This window comes from Aquarana catesbeiana, linkage group LG08, assembly GCF_042186555.1.
Source record: "Aquarana catesbeiana isolate 2022-GZ linkage group LG08, ASM4218655v1, whole genome shotgun sequence".
In the NCBI taxonomy this organism is placed as follows: domain Eukaryota; kingdom Metazoa; phylum Chordata; class Amphibia; order Anura; family Ranidae; genus Aquarana; species Aquarana catesbeiana.
In genome coordinates this window covers 178,434,546-178,458,015 of record NC_133331.1, presented here as the reverse complement: position 1 = coordinate 178,458,015, position 23,470 = coordinate 178,434,546, and the positions used below count along the sequence as shown (strand labels likewise).

The following is a 23,470-nucleotide window of genomic DNA, read 5'->3' as shown; positions in this document are numbered from 1 at the left end:
GAACTGTTTGTTAGAACAAGAATACAGTCTTATATGCAGTTGAGGAGGAGGTTCCCCCTCCTGCTCATATTACTCTAACAATACACCTGTAACCAGAAACATAAATTTACATAGCTAATTAACTAGTTCCTTAAAACAGCCAAAGTGACTCAATGCCCACCTGGCCATTGTTGTGATTAATCAGGATTTCACTACAGGTCAGACTTGTTGTCACCGAGCTTCACACAGTAGATTATACATTATCACAAGTATAAACACAGAACACCTTCTCACAATAGCAGGAGCTCCAGTAGGAGTCGGCCCTTCTCCTACATTGTACAGAGGCCAATGTGATCAGCTCTTTCAATTAACATGTTGAGTTCAGTATCAAACAAACCAAGAATAGTCTTTATATATATCCTGAGAGATATTGTGGATAAAAATTACTGTCCCATTTTAAGCAATCCAAGCCCTATTTTCTCAGTCACCTTGTACCCCTAATGGACATAAGGTGACTCTCAGACATAGGAGGTGCACGGGGAGCTAAAACAAGGGTCCCCCAACCTCTCCAAGGGATTCTGGGTTCCACAGGCCCTCCTGTCACATACACTATTCACGGGGGGGGGGGGGCTACGCTGTGTCCATGTTCTCATCCCGCACTTGGTAGGACACCAGTGAGGACTTTCTACTCCTCTGGACCAGGAAGCCTTTATGCATGTCTGTGGGGGAAGCGTTGCAGCCTTTTTATGGGACATAACAGTGGGTTACCCAGGGCTGCTGAACTGTGGCAAATGTCTGGGGAGATGATTGTGTACCCAAGCCTGATCCTAGCACTGGAACCCAGGAGGACAACAGATCTGAGCTGCTACAGGCCTGAGCCTGGAGCCCAATGTATAGGGGTAAGAGACTGCTGCTGCACTGGGAGAAGTATTGCACGGCATTTGCTGCTGCAGACTTTTTCAGGATGTTCCAGGTTTTCTCGAGTGTTCCAGTTGTCCAGTGCCCTACTCTGATAAGAGACTCAGCCCTACAAGTTTTTTAGTGTTGCCAGTAATTCTGTGGGCAGGGTCGAAAGAGGTGCATGTGTGTGAAGACAAGATGGTGGCAGAACCTACTGCTGTGAGACGACTGCCTGGAACCCTGGCAGAGGGCTTAGAAGCTGAAGTTGTTTATTGGCAGTAAGAACTTTGCTGCTGGCACCGTGTGGTGCTGTGCTCATTCTGGGGTGAGTGTGCTGAGAATTCCCTAGGCCACGTGGCCTATTCCTAGACTACTGCTGCTGATGTACTTTGCTGTTGCTGTTGTGTTTCAAAGATTGTAGCTGTTTCAGAATCCTTAGAGTAAGAACTGCCTGGAGACATCATAGGAAACTAAATTAAGAGGTGAGAGAGTGGCAGAAACCTTTTACTGGTCCTTGTGGGACTGACAGAGATCTAGGGCCAACTGCTACAGTGAGAGGTTTTGAATCACCTGCTTTATCTAAATATTTTTGGTTCTTTGCTGCCCGCTTTGGGACATCCCTAGGTTGAAGTACGGGTCTTTCTTTGAAGAACTCCAATGGAATACGAGCAGTCCTGATACCTGCAGACTGTTTAGAGAGCTGGACAGGTGATGTAGTTAGGGCGTTTGACTGTTAGAACACTTGAAACCTGTCTAAATTGTGCTTGTTGTTCTACCTTGCACTTTCATTTATTTATTTTTTTAAATTTTTTATTTATTACAGGAAACAGGTCCACAGGGACCAATACAACATTATTAGCAACGTAACAAAACAACATAACCATTTACACAGACATTACATAGGAATATTGGTATGTACATTGCGAGGGAAGTTTGTAATGCCACGTAAATTGAAGCTGATACATATCAGAAGCTCAGAATATGAAGTGGCTCTCGAAGTGAGATTTATCCCAAATGCTATCCCAATCACTTGATATGCATCTCTATTGTAATGTGATTATCTAATGAGGATAGATATATCAGGTCTGTGGGGTGTCCCTTTGTGTGTCCTGCTTCCTTCCATTTTCAAATTTTTTGCAAAACAGAAAAGAAAAGGCAGTCTGTTTCTAAAGTACGGACCAGGGAGCGGGGGATGGAAATTAGAGGTAAGAATAGTAAAAGAAGAAGGGGAAATAAGTATTCGCGAACTAGAAGCTCTTAGTTTAGCTATCTGAGACCGCGGATCGGGTGTTTGGTTAGCAATTTAGTATGAGGGACTTCTATAATTTATTCCGGCACCACTCAGGTACTCGGGTCTCCTCTTCTGAGGGTTTGTCCTTCCTCCGAGTATTTAAACATATTCCATAACTGCCATGTCTTGGAGTATGTTTCACTCCTGTTTTGGCTCGTGAGGATTAGGTCTTCCAGTTTGCCAATTTCGTCTATTTTTTTGAGCCAGCAAGCAATGGAGGGAGGTTGGGGAGATTTCCAGTTAAGAGGAATACAGGCTTTGGCTGCGTCAAGTAGATGGCGTACAATTGATTTCTTATATATACGTGAGGGGGTGTTAGTAACGTGTAGGAGAAAATATGCCGGGTCGTCAGGGACAATGTGGTCAGTGAATTTATTGTACTATCCAGCGAACTTCTCCCCAAAAGTTCCATATCCGGGGGCAGGACCAAAAGATATGTAGTAATGTGCCTATGTCCTGTTGGCATCTCCAACATAAATCTGATGTCCCAGGAAAGAATTTGTGTAAAAGTGCTGGAATTCTGTACCAACGTTTAAAGATCTTGTAGTTAGTTTCCTGGGACTTGGTACATATGGATGATTTGTGTATAAATTGGAGGATGTGTAGTCGTTTGTGTATGTTAAAGTGACAGTTCAGGTCTTTTTCCCATTTGGCGAAGCTGGGGTGTTGGTAATCCTCTGATGGAGTGATTAGCATATTATAAGTCAGAGATAGCGTGTGTAGTAGCACTCCAGTTTCTGTACATATTTCCTCAAAAGTAGTGAGAGGTTGACTAATGGCATTCGCAGGAGTCACACTGTTGAGGAAATGTGAGAGTTGTCAGGCCCTCAGAAAATCCAGGCGGTATAGGCCATTCGGATCCGAGAGCTCGACAAGCGTCACCCATCTTCCCATAGTACTAAAGTGGGAGGCTTGATATTTCCCTGAGTCTTTCAGCAAGTGGAATGTAGGATCTTTTATTCCGGGTTCAAATTGGGCATTACAAATTATGGGTCTCAGTGGTGAGTTCTTGGTAGAGAGAGATGCTTGCGTTAGTAGGCGTGCACACACTTTCATAGTGTTGCCAATCAAGGGTTGGCGTCAGAGGTGTGGAGGAAGTGTTGAACAGCACCATGGGGCTCTATGGAGAGGTATCTCAGATTGTGCTTGTTCTAGTTGTGGCTATAGTTTGGTCTCCTTATGTCGGCACCAATCAATAAGTCTACTTAAGTGTACTGCATGATAATATGTTTTGATCTCCGGCATCGCCAGCCCTCCATGTGGTTTTGGGAGTGACAGCGTTTTCCTAGGAAGGCGAGGCCTCTTCCCTGCCCACAGGAAAGTTAAGAATATGGAATGTACTTGTTTGAAATAAGTTGCGGGCATATGTATTGGTAGGGCCTGTAGGAGGTACAAAAATTTGGGTAAGATCATCATTTTCAATATATTACAACGGCCAAACCAAGAATGTAGGCCGTTGTTCCAACTGTGGAGTAATTTTTGGACAGTTTTCAGTAGTGGTGGGAAGTTAAGCTTGAATAGCTGAGAAAGTTTCGGGGGGATGTAAGTACCTAGGTACTTCAGTGCTGTGTCGGGCCATTTCAGGTTGAAGCTATTTTTAAAATGTGTAAGTTGTGATTGTGGTATTCCTATTCCCATTGCTTCTGATTTGTTAAAATTTATTTTCAGGTTGGAGAGTTGTCCGTAGATCTCGAACTCTTTCATTAAGTTGGGGAGGGAGATGGTTGGGTTCATGATGGAAAACATCAAGTCATCCGCATACGCGGACACTTTATGTTGTGATCCCTGTACCGCAACTCCTGTGATGTCTGGGTTTAATCTCACATGGCATAGGAAGGGTTCCAATGACAAAGCATAGAGTAAGGGTGAGAGTGGGCATCCCTGTCTGGTTCCGTTTAGTATTGGAAATGGATCCGAGACAACACCATTAGCCCTGACTCTGGCTGATGGGTTAGAGTATGCTGCTGAAATCCAGTTAAACAACTTTTCTCCTACTCCTATGTATTTCAGTGTTTCAAACAGGAATCGCCACTGTACCCGATCAAATGCTTTTTCAGCATCAGTACTAAGAAATATACATGGCGTTTTATCTCTATTTGCTATGTGGAGTAAGTTCAGAACTTTAATGGTGTTGTCTCTAGCCTCTCTTGTCGGTACAAAACCAACCTGATCCAAGTGTATTAGATATGGCAGGTGTTGTTGTAGTCTTGAGGCTATAATTTTGGTAAAGAGTTTGAAATCAGTATTCAGAAGGGAAATCGGGCGGTAGCTGCCGCATTGGGTCGGGTCTTTACCCTCTTTCGGTATCACCGAGATCTGCGCCTGAAGCGTGGAGGGGTGTAATTTTGAACCTGTACCAAGATCATTAAATAGTGTGATTAAATGTTGGCCTAAAGAGGATAAGAAGGTCTTATAATATGTGATGGTCAAACCATCTGGTCCCGGTGCTTTCCCCTGTTTGGCAGAACTAAGGGCCAGCTGAAGTTCGGCTAGTGTGATGGGTTCCTCAAGTAATTCCCTTGTTTCGACAGGTAAGGTCGGCATTAATGATGAGGTTATGTATTCTGACGTATTGTCCAATGTGGGTTGCGCTGTGTGCAGGTTATATAAAGAGTTGTAGTAAGACCTAAACTCTTCTGTTATTTGTTTGGGTAGGGACGCCTTCTGCCCGGAGGGGGTTACGATCTGCGGTATGTATGATGCTAATTTTTGTTGTTGCAAGGACCGAGCCAGCATCCTCCCACACTTGTTGCTGGACTCATATATTTTTTCCAGCAGATCTGAAGTGTCACTTTGGCTTTGAACTGTAGTAAATCTGTGACCTGTTTATGGGTAATGTCAAGCTCGGCTCCTAGTTCCCTCGTCAGGGTCCTTTTATGCTTTGTCTCTAATGTTTGTAGTTTCTGGAGGAGTGAGGCTAACATTTCTGTTCTTTGTCGCTTTAATCTGGAGCCGTGCTTAATAAGCACACCCCGGATCACAGCCTTATGTGCTTCTCACACCAAACCTACATCACTGCCAGGGGTACTAAAAGTATTGTCCAATCTCTTTCATCACATCTGCACAAACCACCGGGTCTTGCAGTAGGCTCTCATTTAATCTCCATGGCGGACGTTGTGTCGTGTGTGTTCCTGTAATGGCATAGCGCATCGTGATCGGGGCGTGGTCTGACCATGTGATGGGCTCTATCTTGGTTTTTACAATTGCTTGTAAGTGTCTATGTGGTACCAAAAAATAGTCAATACGGGAGTACGTCTGATGGGGCCGGGAGAAGAACGTATAGTCCTTTTCTTCTGGGTGAAAAAGACGCCAAACATCTATCAGTTGTGCCGAATGCAATGCCGTATTTATGCGTTTGCATGAGGCCCGTGAGGTAGATGATGTGCCAGAGGATGTGTCTTCAGTCGGCGTTAAGGGAGTATTCAAGTCACCTCCTATAATTAATTGCCCTTCTGCATACTGCGTGAGTTGCTCTAGGCAGCTCATTATAAATGTGTCTTGATGATTGTTTGGGGCACGAGATGGCCGCGGGTGACGTTTTTTTTTTTTTTTTCTCCAGAATGATGCTAGATGCAGTAAACATGTTCAATGCATTTGTCTCTAATTACGCTATTTCATGTTTTATCAGTGTAAAGTCCGCCTACCATTTGCCCTTGATGAAGGGACTCCTGTAGTCCCGAAACGCGTAGGCTCAGGTGGAAGACTACATGAACATACCCTTGGTTCGCTTTCCAGTATAATCTTGTTTTTACTGCTAAATTGATTTATACGACTGTATTTTAATTTTCTTGATATGTACAATTTTGTATATTTGTGTTAATAAAACTGTTTTTATTTTTACTCCGTTGCCTTTAAAGTCCCACCACTTTTTGAGGGGTTATTTTCTTTTCTCCTTGATGATTGTTTGGGGCACGAGATGGCCGCGGGTGACGTCATGCGAACACCTGACCCCGTACGCGTTACGTCCGCCTTTCGTTCACTATCAGTTTCTTTTGTCCGCCGGCACTCGGACCTGAGTGCCATTATATGTAAATGCAACATCTTTTTTACCTTAATAAAAGATTGAACATACAGAGAGCATTAGATCGCTTTGTTATCTCTTTCCACATGCCATATTATGTTGACTGAGACGCATCCTGGGGCGGCTATGTCCGGAGAGTTTGCCTGGATTGCTGTGTCAGCTACACTGACTCTCGCTGTGTGACCTGTTTCAGGTCGAATTTGGGAGGTGAGAGGCCATCTGTGTGCGGTGGAGGGATCACTGACACCCATCTTTGAGATTTGTTTACTGCGTGTCACTTGCACTTCAATTTGCTAGTTCATCTACACCAACACCACTTGTGTTTTTATCAATTTATGGACTCTTATGAATTGCGCAGCACTTTATTTACTGATGTTTATATAAGGTTTTTATTGAATTAGCCTTTAGCGTCTGCTAGCAGTTTATTATTGCCTGGGTCCTCCTGGGTTAGCGCTGGATACTCTTTTTTGTGTTTATCTTTGCGGAATGTCACTGAGAGTGGATAGCCCCATTGGTAAGTGAAGCCCTTCTGCTTCGCTAGTTCAAGGAGGAGTCTCAGCATAGCACGGCGTCTCAGGGTGGCTCTTGAAAGATCCGGCAGGATTCTAACTTGCGATCCGTTAGTGTCTACATCTCCATGCTCCCAGGCGCGACGTAAAATGGTCTCTTTCTGTAGATATCAGTGCAGTCTGCACACTACATCGCGGGGGTTGCTTGGATCTGTCGGCCTCGGTCCCAGGGTTCTGTGCACTCTATCGAGCTCTATGTCAGTGTCCGTGTCATCTAGGACAGTGTGGAAGATCTTCTTAACTGTCTCCGCCAGATGCTCAGGACTTGTAGTCTCCAGGATTCCCAGGAGCCGCAGGTTGTTCCGGCGGCTCCGGTCTTCGATGTCTTCGAGGTGCAGTTGAAGGGATATGGCATTGTCTCTGTGTAGGTCTCAGGATCGTTCTAATGCTGACACTCTGTCCTCCGAGGAAGATACCGCTGTCTCCCCTGTAGTGATTCTCTCCGCCAAGCTGGACACTTCTCCCCGCACCTCCTGTATGTCCCAACGATGAGTCTCCTCCAGACGGAGGATCATCGCCTCAATGTCAGGTTTAGTGGGGAGGGCTTGTAGTAGTGACGGGATCGGTTCGGGAGGGTGCGTGGAAGCCATCCCGCTCGATGATGGGATTTCCAGTGTCCCTGATGACAGTCTAGGTGACTCAGAGGGGTTCGTAGTAAGGCAATAATTACCTCTGGCAGGGGCCTTCTGCATAAGCTTACGTGGAGAGCCTTGTGGTGCCGCAACTCTGGCTCCGGGAGAGAGCTCCTGTGAATGCCTAAAATATCAGTGTATTGTTCCGGGGCTCTGGACTGAGGGGGTCCCTTTGGTTGCTGCTCTCGTTCTGTATTTTTTGGCTGATTTTATACTGATTTAGATGGTTTAAATGCCGGGGATAGGAGGCCGAGTTCGGGAGCTCACAGAAGAAGCAGCTTCACTCAGCCATGTCCAGGCCACGCCCCCCGCACTTTCATTTCTACAGGCCTTTGCCATTCAATAAAGCTCATTTAAACATACAAGTGTGTATCATTCTGGTCCAGATAAGAGAGGGGCATTACTAGTGCATGGAAGAAGGGACCCAAGCAATCAGCAGCTACACTGGAGTAGCACTACATTGAAAAAACACTATAATTGTTGTATGTATGTTTTACTATGAATATTGCTAAGATTTGAAGTAAAACCTAAAAGTGTCCCTTTTATTTCAATCTGCAGTCAGTTTAGCAGCCATGGCAATAATGACAACCTTGGGGGTGTTCTGTATTTACACTATTTATTATGGAACTTCCCTAGAAATGTAGTTTCTTGTTCATATAACTAGCTCATTGTATTTCTCTGTCCACCATAATGGTATTTATCACATGATTAAAGCAGCCAAACACTTTCCTTAGCACTCCCATTCTTTCCACATTCCTCAAACGGATGTAAGTGAAATGTCTTGTCTTGGAATTTATGGAACAGAAGCAGGTAAACATCTGCAATAAAAGGAAACCTCTACTGAGGAAATATGGAGGCAGCAACTTCTGACATCTTCTTCTATTGAAAAGATTAGTTGCCTAACTGGCCTGTTTTATCAATGGCTTCAGTGTATTCTGAGTCACCTGGAGCATATATGCAGAACAGAAGTCAGGGACTTCAATGAAGTGAAGAGCTACCCACATGCCTGGACCGGCATCTGGCTCAGACTCTCAGCGAGCCGCTAAGAGCCTGTGCCAGCCGCTCCCACCGCTTTCCATTTCCAGCGCTCCAGTGAGTGTGGGGGCATAGCAGAGAGCCGGTGACTGAGCCCTGAGAACCGAGCGATCGGTGGTGTTTGATCGCTCGGTTCTCAGTGGTAGAGGCGATGCTGACTGATGCTGCATCCACCTAGGTAAGTATGAATCAGAAAAAAAGCCATACCCCATACTTTTCTTTTAAGGTTTGCCTAATTAGTATGCTATAACCTACAGGCATTCTATTTAAACAACTTACCTAGAGAAGGTTAGCATTTTCCGCGCCAACCAAAATTGAGTTTTACTACAATTAATTTGCTTGCACGTAAAAAAAAAAGACTTCTTACTTTATAGAATTAAACTGTTCTACTAAGCTACAAAAGGAGGGCAACTTAGGAGAAATGTAATTAACTTATGAGTGAGGAATTCCTGCTGCAGACTGGAGATACGTGTTCTATCTACTAGACACGCTGGCCGACAGTGATGCCTAACTGTTCTACATTGGAAACATACATAATAGCTAGGGATAAATTTATTTCTTGCAGGAAGGGTACAGCCTGCACAGATCTCCTTGTCATGACAAGCAGCTATTAATAAACCTACCTCTGTTACTCTGAACAATAGATTACTCACACACCCAAAATAATGTATTATCCACCATTACTGATGCACATAATCTGATTGATATAAATGACATTATTTAACTTTATTAACAGTTCCTAGCACACATCATTGTTCTTTTTCACCTTGTACAATTCAGATCTACAAAACCCAGGTTCCACTTAAAGCACTGATGTGTATGTATAAATATGTGTATAAATATGCGTTTTGTATAGTAGGTTTGACAATATTTTATAGGGAAAAAAAATTAATATTCTAAACAAAATAGTAATAAAAATAAATCTAGTTTAACTCAAGTAAATAAATTTGTGGTTTAATCTGAGCCATGTTTTAAGCACATGGGATGCTTTAATAATTTCTTGATAACCCGTTTTTTACATACATTGAGGTATTATCAAAACAGGTGCATGTTGGTACACTAATAAAGTGTTTGAACAATTCATAACAAAATTCATAAACAAATGAATTACATAATGAAATACATAATTTATAGGTGAATTAATGAACTTGTAAATAAGAATATATATAAAAAATGAATGTAAAATGTATAATATAATTCAATAGCTCCGTAATTCATGAAATTCATAAAGCAGTGAAAAAATCAATCAAATTAGTGATGAAAAAATAAAGGGCCCCACTTGTGTGCTTCAAAAAAAACCTTTGCTTCAGGAGTTCACCAAGATTTGCTCCACCAAGAGAAATATTATCGCCTCTTACCAGACATTAAGAACTCTGTAAAAGGTCTGATTGCGCCTTAAGCCTAGTACACACTGCAATTTTTTTTTTCGTTCAACCCAGCAGGCTGAATGAAAAAAAAAAAACGACACCCCTAATTGGAACCGCTGTACTATGCTATGTTAGTACAGCAATCTCCTTTGCTGTTCTATTGCATTCTAACAGAACACTCCAGTTAGCACTCTGTCATTGGCTGAGAGCGCATACCAGGAGTCAGTCGGCAGACCTTTTTTCGTTCCTGCCCCTTCATCAGAAGCCGGACGAACATCTTTGTCCAGATGTGGCTCAAAAAATGTCCTTTAGGTTAAATCTGTGCAATACATGAGTGAGCCCACAATACTATAGTAATCTGTAATGTAGCACTGTCTAAATGTTGACTTCATAGGCCTCTCCCTGGTTACCTGCAGTTGGTTGCCAATGGTTCCCACTTAGGTGTAAAGGGTTCCTACTTAGGTGCAGAGGGTTTCCCACTTAGGTGCAGAGGGCTCCCGCTACATTGTTGAGGGTCCTCGCTTGGTTGCTAAGGATTACCCACTATGTTGCTAGAGGTTCCCGCTTGGTTGTTGAGAGCTCCTGCTTGTTTGCTTAGGAGCTCCCACTTTCCTTACTCACCGCCTTACTACCTTCTGCTCTTTACTCAAAGACCAGTCCAGGGTATTTGAGATTTTTATATTGTATTTGGAACTTGGATGGGAGAAGGGATGAGTGGGATACTCCAACTTGAACTATTCACAATAGATGAGGACAACACTCACTTGGCCACACCGGATTATCTGTGGAAGCAGACACACTGCTTGAACCATACAGCCACATGTATGGAAGGGTTAAATCTTCTTACTCTCTCTAGCAGCAGACTTAATGCGCTAAATTATCTTCAGGACACTCTCTAACATCTCCTTTACTGACACCCATCCACTGACTCTTCTAGCTGAAGGGGGCCTAAAGACACAGATCTGTACTCACAATAGGCAGAATCAGATCTTTCCTGCTGTCTCCCTTCCAGTCAGCTCTGCAGGACCCCTGGGTTCAGCTTCTCTCTCTCTAGGCCCCTGGGTCGACCACCCAGGGCCGCACCACCACCTCCATGGAGGAGAGGGCAGCCACCCCTCTCCCTCCAAGGCTCTGTTCCCAAATGCAACAACCCAGAGCACATGTACTCTGAGCTTTTATTCAGTATCCCACAATGCAATGCAGCACTTTCCTTCTGCCAATTGCCAGGGCTGTAACAAAGCCAGTGTACTCACTTGCCAGGTTCCCTCCCACTGTCCAATATGCCTCACTATTGGACCAGTGGGGAACAGTCAGAACAAGCTGAGCTGCACCTAAGTACCATGAGCAGACCTAACCAATAGATCCTGCTCCCTGGTGGGCAGAGAGCACTCTATGTTTTACCTGACCATCTGTCAGGAAAGGGTCTGTCTGCTGGTAAGATCTATCATTTGGCGTGCAGTACTGAGGTCCACCAGCAGGTGTCTCCTGGCAGTTTGGAACTGTCAGGAGAGTCTTTCCCTGCTGGTGTTATGTCATCATTGGGCCGCAGTACTGACGTCCACCAGCGGATGGATCCTGGCAGTATGGAGCAGACAACACTCCCTGCACTCAGTTGTTACATGAGGACAATCACTGGCAGTCCCATAAATACCCAGCAAGCCCTCACATGCTGGCCTTGGTATCTTTCTTCCTTGCGCCCTGACCTGTACCTACGACCTGTATTCTGTATCCTGGACCCTGCAACCTGTATCTGAACCTGAGCCTGCACCTGAGCCTGTACCTGATCCCATCCTGATCCTGTCCCTCCTGTGTTCCAGTTCCCTTGTAAGCCTGATCCCATCCATTATCTCCCTCTCCTATCCTGCCCTTGTTCAGTTACTGATCCCCTGTGTATAACCCTGGCCTGGCTAACGTGTTTGATTTCAGTACTTTCCTTTGGCTGTATATATTATCTGTTGTCTGTGGGTTTCTGTTGGTTGGTTGAGCACCATTTGTATTTGGGGAGTTTACTTATTTATATCACTTATCTTAAATAAACACTATTCTTATTCACTTTACATGCATTTTGGTTTCCTCTTTGCAGTCCACACAATCTGGTCTCACCTGTTCATGACACCATCTTCCTGTTAATCAGAAAGATCAAAAACTATACTCTCTCTTCTAGCACCTACCCAAGAAGGTGCTACAGTAATAAAAGTGCTGGTGCTTCGGTGACTCCCACCACCTCTCAACCTATTGTAAGGAAACCAGCAGAAATTGCCTGGCGCATGCTGGTGCGCATGCGCGCGCACGGGAGACCACAGATGCCCATGCATGCTCGTGCACATGCGTGGCGCCCGGTGTGCACGCACAGGAGCGCGCCTTAGCGCCAATTGGCACCAGTCAGCCTATTTAAAGGAGGCCCCAGCAACTGATTGGTGCTGACTGGTCTTCAGCTGTGTCCCGTTACTCTGAAACCTGTGTTGTTGTGCTGCCTGATTCCCGTTGCTGACCTTGGGTCCTGTTTACTCTTAACTCTGCTTAAACCTGATCTCTGGTTCCTGATCCCGGCTTCACATCTGACCCGTCTCTGCCTGATGTTCCGGTACCTTGTTGCCCGCTTGTTGACAAACCCGGCTTCCCATCTGACCCACCTCTGCCTGATGTTCTGGTACCCTGCTGCCCGCCTGTTGACGAACCCGGCTATTCCTGTGACCTCTCACTGGTGCCCAGCTCGGCCCAGCACAACTAACCAAGTGCCTGCAACTACAGTCCTGCGACCAGCTGCTACTTCCTGCTCTGTAACCACAGTCCTGCGACCAGCTGCGACTTCCTGCTCTGCAACTACAGTCCTGCGGCCAGCTGCGACTTCCTGCTCTGCAACCACAATCCTGCGACCAGTTGCGACTTCCTGCTCTGCAATTACAGTCCTGTGGCCAGCTGCGACTTCCTGCTACAAGATTCCAGGTCACCATCTGCAGGCACTTGTGTGCCTCCTGTTCCTTGGCTCCTTCTGTTCCACTCTCAGCGGGACCTAGACTGGAGGTACAAAAGAGGCCAACCTCGTCATTTCAGTCTCCCTTCAGGTACGTGACAGTACCAGTCAGCCCAAGATAGAATCTGAAAGGGAGGTCTCTCTGCTATCAACCCTTTGTCAGACTGTTACCACACTCTCCCATGTAGTACAAGGGTTGCATATGGACTTAGCCCGCATCCATGATCAACTACTGAGTGCTTCCAGGTTGACCTGCACCCAAGCAGTTCCACCTTATCTTCCTGAGCCCAGGGTACCATTGCCCGAACGCTTTTCTGGGAACCGTAGGAAGTTCAGGACTTTTCAGAATTCCTGTGAGCTGTATTTCTCCTTGCTTTCCTACTGAAGGAGTGAAGGTTGGATTTCTCATTTCCTTGCTGCTGGAGGAACCCCAGGCCTGGGCATTTCAGCTTCGGGAACAGCATGACCCTGTATTATCACTGTAATAAACTTTGCCTCTACTGCGGCGATGAAGGGCATTTCTTACAGACTTGTTCCCGGAGACATCGTTGGAGATCTCCTCCTCCTGCTGCAGTTGCGGCATTAAGTTCCAGTCAATACCACACCCTGCTGCCAGTTTCCCTTCAGTTAACCGGAAAGACTCTTACTGTTTCGGCCATTGTGGACTCTGGGGCCTGTAGCTGTTTCGTGGACTCTGCCTTTGCAAACATGCACGCACTCCCCTTGTGTGCCAAGAAGAACAGCTTCACGGTCCACCTGGCAGATGGTTCAGGTATCAAATCAGGGCCTGTCACTCTAGAGACTGAACCCACCCTGTGTCTCACAGCTTCTGGGCATCGTGAGCTGCTACGTCTAGATGTCATTACATCTCCACTATTTCTTGTCATCCTTGGGCAGCCCTGGTTGAAGGCACATAACCCTCTCATCAACTGGGTCACAGGGGAAATGACTTTTCCTTCCAAGCACTGTAATGAATTCTGCATTCCTCTTCCATCCAAGTCCGAAGAACCGCTCCTCTGCATTAACATGGACCCTGAAACTATTAAACTTGTGCCTTCTGTTTACCATGATTATTTGGATGTTTTCAATAAAAAAAAACGCCAACACTCTCCCTCCTCATAGACCAAAGGACTGCCCTATCGATCTCTTACCTGGTGCAGAAATTCCCTTTGGCAGGATCTACCCACTCTCAGAACCAGAACTGGAGGAATTGCGGAAGTACATCAATGAGAACCTTGACAAGGGGTTTATCCGGCCATACTCTTCTCCTGCAGGAGCGGGAATATTCTTCATGGAAAAAAAGGATCACTCTCTCCGGCCCTGTATTGACTACCGGGACTTAAATAAAGTAACCATCAAAAACTGATACCCCTTACCTCTGATTCCGGAATTATTTCAGAGGTTACAAGAGGCTCGTATATTTACAAAATTATGCCGCGTACACACGGTCGGACTTTTCGTCTACAAAAGTCCGACAGCCTGTCCGACAGACTTCCGACGTACCTTCGGCGGACTTGCGGCAGACTTTGTTACGAACGGACTTGCGCACACACGACCACACAAAAGTACGACAGCCTAGTACGCGGTGACGTACACCAAGTCCGACGAGACTATAAAACGGAAGTTCAATAGCCCGTACGACACCCTTTGGGCTCCTTCTGCTAATCTCGTGTTTATCTCGTGTTAGTAGAAGTTTGGTGAGAGACGATTCGCGCTTGTGAGACTCGTATTTTTCAGTTCGTTTTAACTGTTGTTCAGTCTGTGCTTGTGAGGTTTGTATCTGCTTTTCAGTGCGTTTGGTCAGTTGGTAGTTTATTCTTCAGCCCAAGACCAGTCCATGAACAGGGCGAGGAGGAGTTCATGGACCAAGAATTGGTTGCTTCAGCGTGACCAGTTCTGTCACATGCCTTTGCTCCGTGAGATCCGTGAGAATAATCCTGAGGATTTCAGGAACTTTCTCCGGATGACGGACCCCGTTTTTGACCGTTTGTTGGCTTTGCTGACCCCCTATATCAGCAGGCAGGATACCTGCATGAGGCAAGCCATCACTCCGGAGCAGAGGCTGGTCGCTACCTTGCGGTATTTGGCCACAGGGAGAAGCCTGCAGGACCTTAAGTTCTCGACAGGCATCTCCCCCCAGGCTCTGGGGATCATTATCCCAGAGACCTGTTCTGCCATCATACAGGTCCTGCAGAAGGACTATATTAAGGTAAGATATTTTTCTTTTATTAGCATCACATGTTCTTTTATGTAATCTTTGATAATATAATGTATTTCTTGCTTCAAACACTACTTACCATCATTGCAATATAGTGTGAATGTCCCCTTTTTATCCTCACACATGCTGGATTTTTTTCCTGTTATTTTTTGTCATGCATGTATATTTTCCTTCAATAACCTTCCCAGCATGAAGTGATGGGAACATATCCACCTAGTCTACTCATTTGGAATGTATTTTGTTTGAGTGTATTTAGTTTGCTGCTAATGAGCAATTATCTAGATTTCACAACCCCCCCACCCCCACCTAAACTCACTCCAAATAGTTGGCTGCTAATGAGCAATTATCTAGATTTCACAACCCCCCCCCCCCCACCTAAACTCACTCCAAATAGTTTGCTGCTAATGAGCAATTATCTAGATTTCACAACCCCCCCCCCCACCTAAACTCACTCCAAATAGTTGGCTGCTAATGAGCAATTATCTAGATTTCACAACCCCCCCCCCCCCACCTAAACTCACTCCAAATAGTTTGCTGCTAATGAGCAATTATCTAGATTTCACAACCCCCCCCCCACCTAAACTCACTCCAAATAGTTTGCTGCTAATGAGCAATTATCTAGATTTCACAACCCCCCCCCCACCTAAACTCACTCCAAATAGTTTGCTGCTAATGAGCAATTATCTAGATTTCACAACCCCCCCCCCACCTAAACTCACTCCAAATAGTTTGCTGCTAATGAGCAATTATCTAGATTTCACAACCCCCCCCCCACCTAAACTCACTCCAAATAGTTTGCTGCTAATGAGCAATTATCTAGATTTCACAACCCCCCCCCCACCTAAACTCACTCCAAATAGTTTGCTGCTAATGAGCAATTATCTAGATTTCACAACCCCCCCCCCACCTAAACTCACTCCAAATAGTTTGCTGCTAATGAGCAATTATCTAGATTTCACAACCCCCCCCCCCCCACCTAAACTCACTCCAAATAGTTTGCTGCTAATGAGCAATTATCTAGATTTCACAACCCCCCCACCCCCACCCTCGTTAAAATTTGCTGGAATGTTCTGTGGTGTTGATTTGTCTAAAGCAAATATATGTGGCACTTTGCAAAATGCATGTGCACTCTACAAGTGCATTTGTTCCAGTGCTTTAGTAAATGAGCAGAAGCTCTGCTGATTTCCATCATCAAATCATATGCAAGCCTCAAAGTGTTTTCATTAATTGCCCTTGCATGTGATTGTGTACTCCTTGCAACATGAATGCCTTTTTACATTACCTCATTTACTGTAAGCTGGTTAGCAACTGCACCTGCAGAGTGCGACAACTGCAGTCTTGTAGCCTTTTTAGTCCCTAAATTCCTGCGTGTCCTCAAAGTAATTTTTTTTAGGGATTTCACAACCCCCTAAAATGTAATCAATGTTCCATCAGAGGGGGTGAGCAATCTGATAAGTGTGCCTTTCCATATTAGTTATTCCAGAACAATTAAATTATTGAATGTTATACTGATGCTGGGGAATAATGTTTTTAATTGTCTAATTTTCTTGCAATGTTAGCTTACAAATTAATTGATTTTGGTTTTCTTTTTTGATTTCCCAGTTTCCTTCAACGCCACAGGAATGGCAGACTGTGGCATCCCATTTTGCCAGCCGTTGGGACTTTCCCAATTGTGGAGGGGCTATAGATGGGAAACATGTCCACATTGTGCCACCACCCCATTCGGGGTCATATTATTTTAATTATAAGGGGTTCCACAGTATTGTTTTAATGGCGGTGGTGTCGGCACACTATGATTTTTTATATGTGGACGTGGGGAAGAATGGCCGGATGTCGGATGGAGGAGTATTTGCCCAGACGGAGTTCTGCCAGCGTCTCCAGAGTGGTGGCCTGGGATTGCCACCTGATGAGGATAACGTGGAAGGACTCCCCTTTGTCTTCATTGCCGATGAAGCCTTCGCTCTCAGCAAGCACCTCATGAGGCCATTCCCCCAAAGAACACTCACCCCGGAGAGGAGGGTTTTTAATTACCGGCTGGCCAGAGCTAGAAGAGTGGTTGAGAATGCGTTTGGAATTCTGGCCAGCCGGTTCCGCCTGTTTCAAACAGCCATTAATTTGGCGGAATACAAACTTAATTTTATTGTTTTATCGTGCTGCATTCTGCACAACTTTTTAAATAAGCATGCTCCAAATTATATAGGCACAGTTGGGCCTGAGGCCGGACAAATAGAAGCCAACCTTCCAGGCCTGGATACTGTCCGTACTGGCTTGGCCCCCCAAAGTGCCCGTCAAGTTAGACAGCAATATGTTAATTATTTTATGGGTAGGGGGGCCATTGCAATGGGCCAGGATATCTAATTTTTGACAATAAAAAAATTATTGATGAAATCTTGCATTATATTTATTGCTTGCCTTTCTTTTGGGCTGTCTCCTAGGTTATGGTCGAGCAGTTGTAGTGCCAACTGTATTGTAATTTTAAATGTCTAAATAAGCTCCATTGCCACTGTAAACAACTTTTTTACAATTATAACTAAAATGATACTGAGCCTTGAAATAACAAACCACACATTTATTTAATTCCTATAAGGAGATGTTTTTATTAATGGTTGTTATGCATTCAGTTCTGCATTTAGTAGAAAATGTTCATTGACAAAAATAGAATGATATCTTAATAATGTAGCAAAATATAATTATATCTAAATATTTATACCTAAATCCACAAAAAAATATTTTTGGCTTTTTGATTTTCACAAACAGGCTTTTTTTTGGGTTTTGGGAAAATCAAGTTTTGTTTTGTGTTTTTTTTTTTTTGGGTTTTTAAAGCAATTTTTGTGTTTATGTTTTTATTTTTTTAGCAAGTTATTTTTGTTTTTATTTTTTTTGAATAAAGTTTGTATATTTTTGTTTTTTTGTTTTTTTAAAATCAAGTGTTTTTTAATTTTTTATTTTTTTTTAATCATGTTTTTTTTTTTTTTTTGGTTTTTTAAAATCAATTTTTTTTTTTTTTGTTTTTTTTAAAATCAAGTTTTTTCTTTTTTTTGGTTTTTTAAAATCTATTTTTTTATTTTTTTTTGTTTTTTAAAATCTATTTTTTTATTTATTTTTTTTTTTTAAATCAATTTTTTTTTTTTTTTTGTTTTTTTAAAATCAAGTTTTTTTTTTTTTTGTTTTTTTAAAATCAAGTTTTTTCTTTTTTTTGGTTTTTTAAAATCAAGTTTTTTTTTTTTTTGTTTTTTTTAAAATCAAGTTTTTTCTTTTTTTGATTTTTTGTGTTTTTTTGAAAATCAATTTTTATTTTTTTGTGGATTTGTGAGGTATTTACAAGAAACAGCCCTCCTTTTTTAACATTAGCTTAAACAGCCATTTATGTTCTGGCCAAAACAAAAAAGAGAAGGCCCAGAATGGGGTCAGCAAAACAGGAAATGAAGGACATGATTGATGTTTTGGGGTTTAAAAAAGGGCATTTAGATTCGACCCAAAACATCAATCATGTCCTTCATTTCCTGCTGCATACGATCCAGCCGATTCCGCATTTGATCGATCTCCCCATTCCAGGCCATGATTTGAGCAATTAGCCGTTGGGCACTGTCTGGGGTAAAATAGTCAGTTGGACCTAAAGTGGAATGAAAAAAAAATATGTTTAGAAATATGCACACATAAGTTTACCTTACCATAAAGCTGGTGTCTCAGACACTGACCTGGTGGGGTGCCCATGTCGCAAAGTTCATTAACATCCTCGGGGGTGGCGCTGTTGCTTGACTCCAGCACAACCAGATCACCTAAAATAGAGTAGAAAAATTACATAAAATAAAAGGCAGCCATGCATAGATTACCGTAAGCTGGTGTGTCAGACACTGACCTGGTGGGGTGCCCATGTCGCCCACCTCTCCTTCCTCCACATCCTCAATGGGACTTGGGCTTATTTCCCAATCATGTTTTGCTTTGGGTTGGCTGAGTGATTTTTCCCCTATGTGAAACAAAAAATTATTTTAATCTAATTAGCACACAGATATTTTAGTACATAGTAATTTTCCAACATTTGTAATGAAGTGGTTTGTGTAGAGTTCCTATTTTACCTCAATATTTAAAATTTGAAAGACATATCGGATAGATAGATATCAATATCTCAAAATATAGTTAATAATCTTTTGATCTCTCTCTATATCTGGACCAAAATCTCAAACTATCTAACTAAATGTAAAGCCAAAAAATTAAGATAACTTCAAATCTTCCAAAAGAATGTTTTAAATTTCTATATCTATCTATCTACCTATCTCTATATTTCTCTCTCTCTATATATATATATATTTCTCTCTCTCTCTCTCGTTTATATATATATATATATATATATATATATATATATATATATATATATATATATATATATATATATATATATATATATATATATATATATAGTTAGATATATATATATATATTTATATATATATATATAGTTAGATATATATATATATATATTTATATATAGTTATATATATATGTATGTGTGTATATATATATATATATATGTATATATGTATGTGTATATATATATATATATATATATATATATATGTATGTGTATATATATATGTATGTGTGTATATATATATATATATATATATATATATATATATGTATGTGTATATATATATATATATATATGTATATATATATATATATATGTGTGTGTATATATATATATATATATATATATATATATATATATATATATATGTGTATATATGTGTGTATATATATATATATATATATATATATATATATATATATATATATATATGTGTATATATATATATATATATATATATGTGTATATATATATATATATATATATATATATATATATATATATATATATATATACATATATACACATGTATATATATGTGTATATGTATATATCTATAGATATGTAACTAACGAGGTTTCTTAAAAGATCGTTTAAAACGATGAAAACAAAAATCGGATAGGAAGGAAAAGCACATGGAGCAATATACAAGGTAATAAACACAAGATAAAAACACGACAAGTACTTACTTTTTTTAAGAACTTTCCGGATACGTCGGTATTGATCCGGCTCCCTGAGTTTCAGGTCAGACCATCTTTTTCGCAGTTGGTCTTTGGAGCGCTGGACCCCAAAAGATGCCTGCAAAGTTTCCACCACCTTCGCCATTATTTTGGCCTTGCGCAAATTTGGCCGTGCGTACGGCCCATACTTCCCATCATAGTCGTCTTTGTGAAGAATGGCCACCATCTCCACCATCTCTTTAAAACTCATATTAGAGGCCTTAAATCTAGGCCTCACAGATTTTGTTGACGTTCCAGCCTCCGGGCTGTCTCCACTACCTGAGGTCGTCAACATTTCAGGTGTCTCCGCCATTCTTTAACTCCACTACGCGCCGTAACAAAAAATGGGCGGAGAACATGAGTTAATTTCGAACGTCAGGGGCGGGCGACGCAGGCGGAGTTTCACACATGCGTAGTGTATAAAGAGCCTTGCGCACGTGTCGTACGTACGTTCTGTGCGTCGAATTAGGGGGCGGAGAACATGAGTTAATTTCGAACGTCAGGGGCGGGCGACGCAGGCGGAGTTTCACACATGCGTAGTGTATAAAGAGGGGCCTTGCGCACGTGTCGTACGTACGTTCTGTGGTAGGTGATAGTGGACCTGGACGTTACAAAACGAAGGTAATTTTAGATATATTCTTTTTTTTTTTTTTTTTTTTTTTTGGTTTTTATGGTCATGACTTTGTAGCAAGCGGCCTATATGGCTTGATAGATTGATGAGGCCTACATAGGGAGAAGATGATGAGGGGTTAGCCGAAACCTATAATAAAAGTTTTTTTTGTCTTGTGACTTCATCTTTTCCAGATATAATGAATCCCCTATTTAAGGATCCAGAGTTCCTTACATCTTTTATTTCCAAATATCGAGAGATGAGGAATTTGTGGGAGGTGAAACACCCTCAGTATTATGCTAAGCATGTGAGGAAGTCAACGCTGGAGAGACTTCTGGCCTTTGTCCAGGCGACCATCCCGGAAGCAACAATGGAGACATTGCTCAAGAAAATTGGGGGCTTGAGGAACATGTATAAGAGGGAGCATAAGAAGATCCAGGAATCAAGGAGATCAGGAGCATCAGCAGATGATGTTTATGTACCCAGGCTGTGGTACTACAATCAACTCCGTTTTCTGGATGACCAGAATGAAGCCAGGCCATCACTTTCAACCCTTCCCTCCACCCTTCCCTCCACCCTTCCCTCCACCCCAGCAGAGGCTGATGAGGAGCAAGCTGGGTCTTCCATCCTGGATGAACCAGATATGACCATCTGGAGTCAGGTAAATGATTTAAACAAATATTTACTGTACTAATATTAATGATGTTAACTGGATGTTATAATTGTCTAAAATAATTTGGCACTCAAAATTGGGTATACATATCAATTGACAGTAGTGGCTAAATATGTTTGGCACCTGCTTGAAATAATTATGGTGTCTGATTAGACTCTTTTATTAAAGAGAAGTATTCACATTGAATTTGCTATTCATGAGAAGCAAACTGTGTGTCATTGATGAAGCCAAACAAATATACTCAAACTATTGTCCTTTTTTTATACACAGGATGAGTCCATCCAGGAGGAATGTGGGGAAAGTGGAAGGCAGGAGGAGACCAGGCCCATGGACAGCCTGGAGGAGGCCGGATTCACCATCATCCTGGAGGAGGCTGGGCCCAGTGTCAGGCAGGAGGTGGCTGCTCCCAGTGAGGTGGCTGCTCCCAGTGAGGTGGCTGCTCCCAGTGAGGTGGCTGGGCCAAGCGAGGTGGCTGGGCCCAGTAGAAGCCTGACCGAATCCCAAGTGCCTCCCCTCCACCTTCCCAAAAAAAGGGCCAGGAAGGGGATGGTCACACAGGACGCATCCCTGCGCCTCATGCAAGAGGCCACCCGTTTTTTAAAAAGCCCCCCCGAAGCGGAAGAATCCTATGGCTGCTACTTAGCCAGCAGGCTTCTTCAGATGGATTGGGAGCAGCGCCTCATTTGTGAGCGCCTATTTGGGGAAACAATCCATAAGGGGCTGCAGGGCACGCTAACACAAAACACCCAACTACATGAGGCAGCCCCCCCTCCTCCTCCTCCTCCTCCTCCTCCTCCTCCTGCCACAACTGAAACACCAGAGCCACAGCCTCAAAAGAAGGCTACAGGGAAGGCTGCAGGGCAGCGTGGAGGAAAGGCTGCAGGGAAGAGAAGAAAATGATGACCTGGGTTCAGTCTGGTCTGACAGAAGACGCAGGCTGTTGTAGGACCACAGTCTGGGGACATCTAGATCATCTGCTGGTGCTGTTGATCTCTGGGATTCTTGGACCAGATTGTGCTCCCTCTTATATGGACTCCTCAAGATCCCAATTTTCTGGTACACCGACTTTTTCCAGCGTTGACTTCCTCTTTATTTTATTTTGACCATGAATAAATGGATATTTTTTGAGTTTAGCAAAAGACTTTATGTGTTTTCTTTGAAATCATTGATTTTACACACAATGTTAAATTAACAAGGGACAACAATCTCATTGAGTTTGAAAAAAAACACACCAAAAATACATTACTAATGTTAATAATGTTCAAGTGGTAAGTCTTGAAAATCCAAAAAATTACGTAACCAAAAACGGTGCTTTGGGTTAACTTTATCTAAAAACTAAAAAATAAACACTATAAAAAAAAAAAAAAATAAGAATGGGTTCTTTGTGTTAACTTTACAAACCTAAAAAAAATAAAAAAAATAAAAAATAAAAAATAAAAAGGGGAAAAAGTATTATTAGTATGGAAACATTGTTTTAAAAAGGCATACTATATCATTCATGAGATCAAAGAGAAAAAGAATCCAGAAATCAGTTTGGGAGAACTCTGATTATGAACAGCAAAACACCTTCGTTCTTTAGAGCCTTCGTAAAGAAGAAATAAAATGCGCTGCATTGAACGATCACAGATTTTGCAGCGTGATGAATGTGCTACCTACAATACGAACACTAGTTTTACTAGACCGAGTGCTTCCGTTTAGTTTTTGCTTATGAGCATGCGTCGTTTTTTTGTCCGTCGGACTAGCATACAGACGAGCGGACTTCGGGGTCCGTCGTACTTACGACGTAAAGATTTGAAGCATGCTTCAAATCTAAAGTCCGTCGGATTTGAGGCTAAAAAAGTCCGTTGAAAGTCCGGAGAAGCCCACACACGATCGGATTACCAGCCACCTTTAGTCCGTCAGCGTCCGTTGGACTTTTGTAGACGAAAAGTCCGACCGTGTGTACGCGGCATTAGACTTAAGGGGAGCATACAACCTGATTAGAATAAGAGAAGGGGATTAAGGGAAGACGGCCTTCAGGTCTCGTTTCGGACATTTTGAGTACCCGGTGATGCCCTTTGGACTCTGTAATGCTCCAGCCACCTTCCAGCATTTTGTAAACAATGTGTTCCGG

At 42.7% G+C, this 23,470-nt stretch overlaps 1 protein-coding gene across 1 annotated transcript; it reads left to right on the top strand.

Moving 5' to 3' along the window:
- The first annotated feature begins 19,967 nt into the window (after nucleotides 1-19,967).
- LOC141106179 (uncharacterized) lies at nucleotides 19,968-22,842 on the top strand. The gene is made up of 2 exons (XM_073596720.1): nucleotides 19,968-21,345; nucleotides 21,628-22,842. Exons 1-2 carry the CDS (start codon nucleotides 20,884-20,886, stop codon nucleotides 22,255-22,257), a joined length of 1,092 nt encoding a protein of 363 aa, XP_073452821.1. The 5' UTR covers nucleotides 19,968-20,883; the 3' UTR covers nucleotides 22,258-22,842.
- Nucleotides 22,843-23,470: the final 628 nt, after the last annotated feature.

What these genes read in the sequence shown, in the direction of transcription:
- LOC141106179 (XM_073596720.1), top strand. Translation starts at nt 20,884, where the DNA reads ATGAATCCCCTATTTAAGGATCCAGAGTTCCTTACATCTTTTATTTCC. An exon ending in ATATGACCATCTGGAGTCAG is followed by an intron (nt 21,346 to 21,627) that starts GTAAATGATTTA and finishes TTTTATACACAG; the next exon opens with GATGAGTCCATCCAGGAGGA.